Source organism: Electrophorus electricus, chromosome 22 (assembly GCF_013358815.1).
Source record: "Electrophorus electricus isolate fEleEle1 chromosome 22, fEleEle1.pri, whole genome shotgun sequence".
Classification (NCBI taxonomy): Eukaryota; Metazoa; Chordata; class Actinopteri; order Gymnotiformes; family Gymnotidae; genus Electrophorus; species Electrophorus electricus.
In genome coordinates this window covers 2,029,694-2,040,558 of record NC_049556.1, presented here as the reverse complement: position 1 = coordinate 2,040,558, position 10,865 = coordinate 2,029,694, and the positions used below count along the sequence as shown (strand labels likewise).

Sequence of the window (10,865 nt, the reverse complement as noted above, 5' to 3'; positions counted from 1 at the left end):
ACATTCACGGTTTTTGTTTTAATTCCTTCGTTATTTTTGCTTTATCATGTCCTGTTTGTGTAATTAGGTCTAAATTTACTACACAATCCTCTAAAATTAGTAAAGCTCAAGGAAAGATCTCGCCAGTCCTTCGGTATCACAGGGTCCTCAAGGTGCGAGTTGTTCATTTAACATTTCAAATGAACCATGCTGCGAAACGCGCATGCGCCCTGCACACGGTCCACGCAAGGTCGTTCGCGGTTCCTACTTGTAAGGACGGTCACTCCGTCTGCTCGAGTTATTCCTACATCTCTTACTAAACGTTGAGAATGGCGAGAGGAAGTCGCAGTCGTCCGTCTGCCTCAGCAAGGTAAAGTAGCGATCTGGCGTTAGGCTTGTACCGGGGACACAAGGTCGGTAAACGGTCTGCCGCACTAGCGAAACTCGTTAATCCATCAAAGGCTTCAGCTGCTGACTTTTAGTAAACAGTTAGCCGGATAGCTAACGTTAGCCTACGTTGGTGTCTTATTGTGTGACTGGAATGTTTAAATCCCCGTTCCCACTGAAGCTTGGAGAAGTTTTAAAAAAGTCACAAGCACTGTCGAGCCTTAACGTAAGAGTATTAACAGCAAATCATTAAGTATATTCGGTATTGAAAATGATGGGACTGATGACGAACTAGCTACCGCTACCTCACTGGAACTAGATGTTATTGTGTTTGGTCCTCCTACGTCCTTCAGGCGCTCTCTGGAAAATCTGGGCTGTCTAGCTGGTTATCTAACAACTTTTGTTAAAACACTGGTTAACTATATCGTGGTCCTTCTCTCAACCTTGGTGTAAAATGCTACGTTTTAGCCCATGAATCTCCAGAGACACTAAACGCAAATTATAATTACTAGTATGACTTGACTTTACCTGTGTGTGTCTGAGACTCGTATTGGTTGGTTGGTTGGTTGATTGATTGATTGATTGTTTGCCAGTGCCCCCGCCCACTCCTTTGCGCCGGCCTCTGTGGCTCCTCCCCCGTCAGCCCTGGCTCCACAGCAGCCCAAGCAGCCAGGCCTCATGGCCCAGATGGCGACTACCGCGGCCGGGGTGGCGGTCGGCTCTGCCGTGGGTCATGTGATGGGCAGCGCCCTCACCGGAGCCTTCAGCGGTGGCGGCAGCTCAGAAGCAGCCAAACCAGCCCCCACGTATCAGGTGAGTACTGGGCCGTTTGAAGGGAAGCAGGCGGAACCTGGGATCGTGGGAGAGGAGCGGCCCAGCCCTGTTTTAATGAGTGTGATTATATAGCCAAGAGGAGGTGGGGCATCAGTGACTGTATGCGAATGAGTACACAGAGAGGAGGAGGTGGACCCTCAGTTACTATGGCAATCCCTGTCCTTGGCGACAGGACTTGAGCCCTCCCTGCATGAAACTTTTCTTAAGTCTTTTCTTAACTGAAACACCCCGTCCATTAACTCTAAATGTAGAATCACTGGAGACTTCTTTAATTATTCGTACTGCATGTCTCATTTGTATTATTTGGTTCCTCCCCCAGTCTCAGGATCCACCCCCCAGCACCCCGCCCCAGGCTGGCCCGTGTCTGCTGGAGGTGAGGCAGTTCTTGGACTGTGCTACCACTCAGACTGACCTCAGCTTGTGTGAGGGCTTCAGCGAAGTGCTGAAACAGTGCAAGTTCTCGCACGGTGAGCATTTCAGTATGCAAAGCCTGACATCACAGAGCCTACCATCACCGCCTCAGTCTGTCTCACGTTTCTCACATAACTCAGCAGTACACGTACCATCACCGCCTCAGTCTGTCTCACGTTTCTCACATAACTCAGCAGTACACGTACCATCACCGCCTCAGTCTGTCTCACGTTTCTCACATAACTCAGCAGTACTCTGCAGCCTCAGTAAACCTGTTTTGTTTTTTTATTATTCCAGGTGTTTCATCTCTGGTGTGATGGAGAAAATCACCAGCTGCTGGAGCTCACCTGGTGGAGCAGCGCGGTGCTGGCAACCCCAGGGTCATGTGTTTAATTCAGTTAGCGCACAAACACACACACGGTCCACTGCTAAATATGTAAGTCACTCTGGCTAAATGCTTTAAAAAATCAAAGCAGCATATTGAACAGAAATGTCAAACTTCCGAAAATACTTTCACCACTTACTGGAATTATAGTTTGTCTTGATAATGGGAATATTTACTTTTGGGTGTGTGAGGTGAGATGTGTAAAAAAAATAAAAATAAAGATGCTATTTAATTTTATTAATGAATATTTATTTATAAACTACAGGAAAATGAATTAATATACATTTTCCTGTAGTTTGATTTGTTGCCTTTCAGTGAACCCTGTTGAATTAAAAGTACCCTGTTATTGGATATTCCCTTAATTGTAAAATCCAGAATTCCAGAAATCATCTTAATTCCCCTTTTAAATAGCTCATAAATGAACTACTACATGTAAAATGACAAACTTAAAATTCCAAAATGTAAGATTCCAAACGATGTAGGAAGACAAGGAATATGGAGGCATGTCAGTTACGCCATCATCCATACGCAGGGAAGCAGAGGAAGAATGTGAGGTGAAAGTCAGGACAGAAAAACTCGCTACAAATACTACTAGATCTGCTGTGAAGTAAAGGATTAAATATATGGATAATGAACTGCAAACACTGGCAGTGGTTAATACTAAGGAAAGAGAAATTAATATTTGGAAGCTGCCTAGCCGAATACTACTGCCACTGATGATGATGATGGTGGTGGTGATGAAGAAGCTGTTAGTAATAATAGCACATGGGATGAGACCCCGGACGAACATGGAGAACCTGATGCTTGGCCCAGCGAAGGTGACCGTGAAGATGACCACAAAAAAGGTCATCTGGTAAAAGAGGTCCACGACAGACTCACCAGCAGTCATCCGACTTTGTGATGTGGAATGCCTGTGTCTGTATATCTGCCGTTGAACATTTTCCTGTTTAAATTGTGAATTATTCACCAGCTCGAGTTTAATTTCTGTGTCAGGCACAATGAGACTGTTGGGGTTTTGTGGGATGTTGAGCAGATTTCAGCTTTACCAGACTTTGTAAATTATGCATTAGTTACATTGTTATTATATATTATTATTTATCTATTATTCTATTTTATCTAAAAACACAAAAATGCGAGATGCCTTTAATCTCTTCGTTCTGAAGTCTGGCCTTACACAGCAACTCCAGAAAGCTCAGCTACAAGCATTTTATGAAGTTACCTGGGCAAAAAACTAACTTTATTCATCATAAATGGGACAAATATCTTGTCTTATATTGTTCACTCATCATATTAGGAAATATCGAAACATGGGAGTGGTTGGTACAAGTGTCCAGCAGCGTGAGGTTAAAGTCATCTTAATAAAGACGCTATTAATGTATAAACATTAAATAATAAGGATTAACACGGCGTCAGGCGACTTCGAGCAGACTTTTACTGCCATTAAGTAGAGAGGCCAATCATAGATGACAATGAGAAGGCGTCCGTCTTTCGACCAATGGGGATAAAGGGTACACAGGACGACTTCCGGGATAGCCTTGGTGAAGTTTTTCCGTTGTCCGGTACAGATTTGGAAAGTGCTTTATCGTATCTAATTAAAGAAACATGCCTTTCATTGATTTAGAGACCAATTTGCCCGCAAGTAAGTTCTCAGAGGACTTTCTGAAGAAGCTATGCTCCACGACAGCCGCAACTCTTGGGAAGCCGGAGGACGTGAGTGTTGCTCAGTGTTGACATTGGTGCGAGGGTAGAAAGTCAAGCCGACATTTCACATCTTCACCTGATAGTCTCGCAAGACAGTAGTGATTATGAAACGGTACCTTTAAAAATATTTCGTTCAGTTCCACAATGTGCAGAGCTGATCAGTTGGCTGTGTACCACGGTGTCCAGCGTTCTGCTGAACTCTTCTCTTTCAGAGGATGAGTCTCGTGGTGAAGCCCGACCTACCGATGCTCGTCGCCGGGTCGAGCGCCCCGTGCATGTTGGTGTCGGTGTCCGCCGTAGCGGTGACCGACACCGCGGAGAAAAACAAGGAGCACAGCGCCAAGATCTTCCAGTTCCTCACGCATGAGCTGGGCATTGGCGAAGACCGGTCAGTTGGGAACCATAGGCCAGGGATTCCGAAATCAGACTCCTGCACTGCACATTCACGTAGAAAAACCACTACATTTGTGTAACACGCTTGTTTGGCTTATGAAGTAACATCTGCTGTGAGCTAAAAAGTAGGTTAAATGTGGAGGGCTGTTCCAGCAATGGCACGAAGAACCTTTGGACAGCATGAACTGGAAGTAATTTGATTATTTAAATCATTAATTATTATAATACACCTTTTGTATAGTAAGTAAGCATACTTTATTATAATAGCACTTTATGAAAGGAAAGTTGCAAAATACTTCAGAAAAACAATAATTACAACAAAAGGTTAAAATGTACAAAACACTTAAACCTAAATATACAATAAGCACATCACCAGTAATCACAATTCCATAAACACCTGAGAATAGAAATATGTTTTAAGACACAAGAAAATATACAATCAGAAAGCCTGATATTGAGAGAAAGAGTGTTCTATAATTTATGCTGGTGCACAGTACTCGCGCAGTCAGCCTTTCAGAACAGTCCCCTTTTACTAGAAGATCCCTACGATCCGGTGCAATTCCCTAATGTATTTAGGCGCATCACCATGTAAAGCCATATAAGAACTAAGAACTAACACTTTAAAAACAATCCCAAATTTCCCTGGCAACCAGTGACGGGAAGCCAGCGCTGGATTGATATGATCCCTAGTTTGCATGAAAAGTCCTGCAGCTGCATTTTGAACCAGCGGGAGTCTTGCCATAGCTCTGTGACTAAGGTTCTGCAGTAGCCCAGACAATATGAGACAAATGCATGAATAACTCTGTCTAAATCCTGAAAGATAGAATCTGGTTTTTTTTTCTTAGGAAAAAGCAAGACTGAATAAGCTTCCTAATATGTACTGAAAATTGTAATTGAGAATCAAAAACAGCACCAGGATTCCTGGGGAAGTTCCTCTTGCTGTGAGCAAATCAGGAGCCACCAGGAAAGCTGTAAAGACCAACAACCAAAATCTCTCTCTCATCTTCACTTAACTTAAGAAAATAACAATTCATCCAGTCTTTAATAGCATCAATACACTTCACTGGCTGCTCTAGCAAAGTCATTCTGCTTAATGAGAGATACAGCTGTGTTTCAAAAATGGAGAAAAAAAGAAATTATTTAATAATGCTAAATTTAAAATAAATATTATTTTAGATTTAATTAAATATTAAAAATAAAGTGGAACCAGCAATGGAACTCTGAAGTACCCCACACATAAGACTATATAAGAAGAGCTAAGAAGACATCAAATTTCCAAAAACGTTCTGTTGGATAAACTGGGTGCAAACAATTCTGATGCAGTTCCTAACATACCAACCCATCACACAGCCTGCTTCTGATCACACAGCCTGCTTCTGTTTAGTTTTTTTTATATAGATGTATGCATTGCTATAATAGTGCTGTATGCACATGTGCATGTGTGTATATGCATGTGTGTTCTCTCTCGTGTGTGTGTGTGTGTGTGTGTGTGTGCACGCACAGTATCGTGATAAGGTTCTACCCACTGGAACCATGGCAGGTGGGGAAGAAGGGCACAGTCATGAGCTTCCTGTAGGACCGCCCACCCCTGCAGGGCCCTGTAGGACCGCCCACCCCCGCAGGGCCCTGTAGGACCGCCCACCCCCGCAGGGCCCTGTAGGACCGCCCACTCCCTCAGGGCCCTGTAGGACCGCCCACTCCCTCAGGGCCCTGTAGGACCGCCCACTCCCTCAGGGCCCTGTGCCGAGCTCCTGCACCTGTCTCTCGGAGCGAGGTCAGAGAAATGCAGAACTTTCTTTGTGACCACATAACACAGAAACCAGACTGAATTCTGAGTTAATTACCTTTCAGATGTGGTTGTGGTTGCTATCTGAAGGTTTCAGTAACGTGAATTATGAAATACATGCTGTAGGTTGTACTGAGAATCCTGGAGTACAGGCTGATTTTTAATGAGACTGTTGTTATGTCAGTGTGACAGTACTGAAATAAAATATGTTGTTTAGACTGGTGGTAATGCATCGTTTTTCTCCTTTAAGGAAAATCTGGCACCCAAAGCACCCTTGTACTAGAAAGGACTGTGTCCCTGTATCTTTGACAGGCCTTACTAGCTCCCGGATCACAGACTAAACCTAATAATAACCTAATCAAAGTAGACACAACCCCACTCAGACTACATCGCAAACAAAAATCATTCGACTTTGTAATAGTTGATGTTAGTTACACATCAACCAGGATGCGTATCTTCATCTAAAAGTTTATAGTACGGCGCGCTGTTCATCCATCTGAATGACAAAAGTCGCTGCCAAAGTCAACAGTAAGTTTCGCACGACTGAGATTAAATTAAAGGGAAGGAACACCGTGTTTTCCAAGTGTTACAGATATGCCCGTGTGCAAAGCGAGCGGGTTTTTTTTGTCTCGTCAATGCTAAACAGCCGACGTTACACCCCGTCTGATAACATCCCCCTCCCCACGCCGCTGCGCGTTCAGGCCTGCGGGTGCGCGCCGTGGTAGTTCGCGGCCAGAGCTGTGGGATAAAGCAGACAAACATGGGTTTGGAAATGTACTTGGATTTGTTCTCGCAGCCTTGTCGCTCGGTGTACATCTTCGCTCGGAAAAACAACATCCCGTTTGATTTCAAGAAGATCTCCTTGCTGAAAGGTAGGCTGTGGAAGAACTTCGTCCTCCAAGTCAGTGACCGAATAGCGACGTGTAAGGAAACGTGTTTGCGCTGCTCCGCAGAGTCTGCGGTTTAGTTCACTTGGTGAACTAACCTGAATTACTCGAGTTTGACATCATGTGGGGGACGCCGGCACCAAGTTTGCTTTGCAGCATAATAAGCATAAGTCATGTTTCTATATCTGTCTATATCAGTAAGACTTCATATGATGACAAAATTAAAATTTGAGCTATCGAGTACAACGATATAAAGGTACCTTAAAGGAGTTACTGCTCACAGGCCGCTCGTGTTGCGGAAAAATGAAAGCAATCAATACAAAGTCACGGTTAAACAACGTACGTCTAGTGAAAAGGTAATTCGTTACTAAATCGTTTGCGTGTTTGTGGTTTACACAGGGCAGACAACAGGGGTAATGGGGTCGGGACAGGTCTTTGTTTTTTCCTCTTTTTACATTAATTCTGCAAAAAAAAAATGTTTGTGTATTTCATTGGCAGGTGAGCAGTATGGCAAAGATTTCGGTCAAATCAACGTGTTGAGAAAAGTACCCGCAATCCGAGATGGTGATTTTTGCCTGGCTGAAAGGTGTGACTTGGCCTACATCTCAGTTGACCATTATTTCATTGTAACTAGATCATGTCATATATATAATGCAATTGCATGAGATTTTACAGAAGTCATTTTACAGAAGAAGTTCATCTAGCTATATGGGTCACATTATTGTAAGTGTATATTAATAGGTATAATTTAGAAGTTGATTGATATATAATGATAGCCGGTCTCAATTTAAGTATTCTATAGTGACTTGAATTGGGAAGGTTTGTGGTCCATTAGTTGGGGAAAATGTTTCTGTCCTCAGGCCAGTTATTACCCTTGTGACAGGAATTCTAGCCAACAGCGAGTTACACCTTACAGCTTTCATTCCAGCTCAAGGACTGCAAAAGCAACTGAGTGTGTATTTTCACTGCACATCTGGGAGGTGTAACATGCAATACTTATTACAACACACAGTTGGGTTCAAGCTGATGCTTGGAATTCTGTTGTAGAACACTGTAACAAAATGCTTTAATCACAGAATTCTGTTCTAGAACATGGGAAGAGGGTGTGAAAGGTGTCACGGGGTTAAGAGGCGTCTCTCTCCAACAGCATTGCCATTATGATGTACCTAGCGGAGAAGTACCACACCCCAGACCACTGGTACCCGGCGGAGCTGCAGAAGAGGGCCCGTGTGAACGAGTACCTGTCCTGGCAGCACAATGTCATGCGCACCTACGGGTCCAAAGTTTTCTGGTTGAAGGTGAGGGATCACTGTGCGCACACGATGACGTGAGGGGGCCGTCTCACCACTGGGGAAGTGAGAAGCATTTGGCCCAGTTCTGTACATAGGTTTTGTTTTGGTCAAGGTCTGTATTTCAAAATTGAAAAAAACAAGAAATTAATTGTGTTCGCAAGTGATCATCAGTGCCCGAGGTGGTCCGATACTGACCGGTGCGCATTAGCGACACATCTACATTTCACCCGTTGACGTGACTTTTTCCTGTGTACTGGCACTTGTCACAAGCTCCCTGTATTGTTTTCTGCCTTGTCCATATCAGGTTCTGGGGGATTCATAATGGCTCTATACAAAACTACATTACCCAGGGGGCACTACGTGACACTCACCAGATCCTGTTCTCTCTTCTAGTCTAGTACAAGTAACATTAATGTTAAATAATAGAGAATATGTGAGACACCATAACCACAGAGCTTCAGCCAGAGCAAGTACTAGACACAAGCCAGGAGCACTCATGGCAGCAAAGAGCCTGTTGAGGTAGCATCAGCAAAACCACCTGAAGCTGCTGCTACTGCAGACAACTACGTTAACAATTACATCAGTAAAGATGAATTACCTTTAGTACAGATGAATGGCCTATATATATATATATGCATATTTGGTGTGTACTTGTGTTTATTTTCTATATATTCTATATATTTTTCTATATATTCTATATATTTTCTATATAGAATATGCATATCTGACGCAGCTTTCTACTTTTAAGTTCATGATCCCAAAGATTATGAAGATTGAAGTTCCTAAAGAGAAGATGGACGCTGCCCTAGAGGACCTGGATGGCTCCTTGAAGCTCCTCGAGGAGAAGTTCCTTCAAGACAGGCCGTTCATCGCTGGAAACAAGATCTCCCTGGCTGACTTGGTCGCCATCGTGGAGGTTATGCAGGTACTTGAACACTGTAACTTATAAATGCATGAATCTGGTTTTTCCACTGTCCAATCTAATAAGTCCGACATTCATCAATGTATTCCTGTGTAATGAACTCAGTATGGCGTATGAAAAACGTATTGATCTTGGAACAGTTCCCCACATCCACATGATTATAGTCAGTGGAATAAAAGTGCACTAACTGATCTGCATTCAGCCTTCTGAAGTGCGCTACGCTCGTTGAAGCTGGCGCTGAACTGCTGTCGCTGTACGCTAGCCGGTAGGTGCGGGCCTGGACGTGTTCGAGGGGCGGCCCAAACTGCGCGCGTGGAAGGAGCGTGTACGGGCCGCGATCGGCGCCGAGCTGTTCGACGAGGCGCACCAGGGCATCCTCGAGATCGCGGACATTGGGCAGCATGTGGACGCCAGCCAGCTGGAGATCTTCAAGCCCAAGGTCCTCAGATTGTTCCTCTGAAATGATAGTAGTGAACGTTGGCTGTTTTTGTTTTTTTGGTTGGTAGACAGCTTGTTGCTCAACTCTGTGTGGAAAACAGCGAATGCGTTAATCCCAGTCATTTAATGATAGCGATCAGTGAGGGGTTAGCTGATAGACACATTTTCATTCCAGTCCCGTTGTCTCGAGATAAAAAAAACCCATATTTGCCTCCAAATTGTTTTTTTCATTATCCTGTGTTTTTTTCTAAGGGAATTACAGCGTAAAACTAGTTTAGTTTCATTATAAAGTTGATGCTCTTTAGAGCTTGTCCATTAACTTGCACACGGTAATAAAGAAACCGTGTAAGATCGACAGTGGTCCGGTGTTTATTTGAGCCACTCGATTGTCTAATCAGTTTTTTTTCTTGAATTGGTGTGTTTCTGATCTCCCGCGCCGAAACTAGGCCGATCCCGCACATTGTTCCAGACGGTTGTGTAACTCCCCTTGGGAAAGCGCCGGGCGGTGAGGAATGTCAGCACCCTTTGGACTATTTTCCTGCTGTCTCGCGCTTGTCGCATGCGCTTCGCTAGCGCCCTTTTCCTTCTGGACAGCAAAGCATGCGGCCCAAGCGAACGTTTCGTGTTATTTCCCGAAGTGCCGTACGAACTGGGGGCATTTCGGACCCGATGTGTCGCAGATACTGTGATTTGCACGCATTCTGGAGTGTGTCACGTGCTCCATCACTCGGACGTCGCTACGGTTAGGTTGGACGTGTAATGTGTTAAACATAATTGCACGTATAAAAGCAACCGGGGATGTGTGGGAACTGAGACTGGAAAGGCAAAACAGAAACGTGGAAAAGTTGAAAGTGAAACGACTGGAAGGGCGTGCATTATCAATCACGTTTTCCCGTTTTTAACAACTTCTCGAGCATGTTTCCCACCATCCCTCGTGGTTATAGCGAGGTCAAGTTCTACTCTGCGTACGGGTTTCATCTATAGTTTTGCACCCATAGAGCTGCAGGCGGTTTCTCATATTAGTTTCAGGTCCAACATTCGGGCTTGTGCTGAACAACGCGAGCGTGGAGAGGAGTTTTATTATCGTGCGTACTTTTCTTCCTCGTAAAATAGAAGTATGCTGCCTTACAGGAAACATGCACATTATTCAGTCAACAGTCTGCGGCTTTTTGCAAACTAGGCGTATGCTGAGGTATGACACAAAACCACACACAGTATTAAAATCCAAACAGCCAGAGATATAAACTGATGTAAGGAATTTTGAACAAGAACGGTGGAACGACCTTCGACTCCCTGTCCTCAAACGAAAACTGAAGACTCCGCTCTTCACTGACTCGCTTTTCGTGCCTTCTTTACACTTTAGCCTGACCATATACTTAAAAATAATCTTTTGTCACACGAGTATTTCTATTTCATAGACTACAAAGCACTTCTGAAAGTCTCCATGGAC

The 10,865-nt window shown here is 44.0% G+C and overlaps 3 protein-coding genes across 3 annotated transcripts; all 3 read left to right on the top strand.

The window, feature by feature from the left end:
- The first annotated feature begins 210 nt into the window (after window positions 1–210).
- chchd10 (coiled-coil-helix-coiled-coil-helix domain containing 10) lies at window positions 211–2,233 on the top strand. The gene is made up of 4 exons (XM_027030000.2): window positions 211–349; window positions 960–1,179; window positions 1,520–1,667; window positions 1,909–2,233. The coding sequence occupies exons 1-4, from the start codon at window positions 309–311 to the stop codon at window positions 1,926–1,928; spliced, it is 429 nt and encodes a 142-aa protein (XP_026885801.1). The 5' UTR covers window positions 211–308; the 3' UTR covers window positions 1,929–2,233.
- Window positions 2,234–3,517: 1,284 nt separating this feature from the next.
- ddt (D-dopachrome tautomerase) lies at window positions 3,518–6,094 on the top strand. Its single transcript, XM_027029985.2, has 3 exons — window positions 3,518–3,706; window positions 3,910–4,085; window positions 5,594–6,094. Exons 1-3 carry the CDS (start codon window positions 3,599–3,601, stop codon window positions 5,664–5,666), a joined length of 357 nt encoding a protein of 118 aa, XP_026885786.1. The 5' UTR covers window positions 3,518–3,598; the 3' UTR covers window positions 5,667–6,094.
- Window positions 6,095–6,539: 445 nt separating this feature from the next.
- gstt1b (glutathione S-transferase theta 1b) lies at window positions 6,540–9,768 on the top strand. Its single transcript, XM_027030009.2, has 5 exons — window positions 6,540–6,748; window positions 7,262–7,349; window positions 7,911–8,061; window positions 8,804–8,980; window positions 9,240–9,768. The coding sequence occupies exons 1-5, from the start codon at window positions 6,637–6,639 to the stop codon at window positions 9,435–9,437; spliced, it is 726 nt and encodes a 241-aa protein (XP_026885810.2). The 5' UTR covers window positions 6,540–6,636; the 3' UTR covers window positions 9,438–9,768.
- The last annotated feature ends 1,097 nt before the right edge of the window (window positions 9,769–10,865 follow it).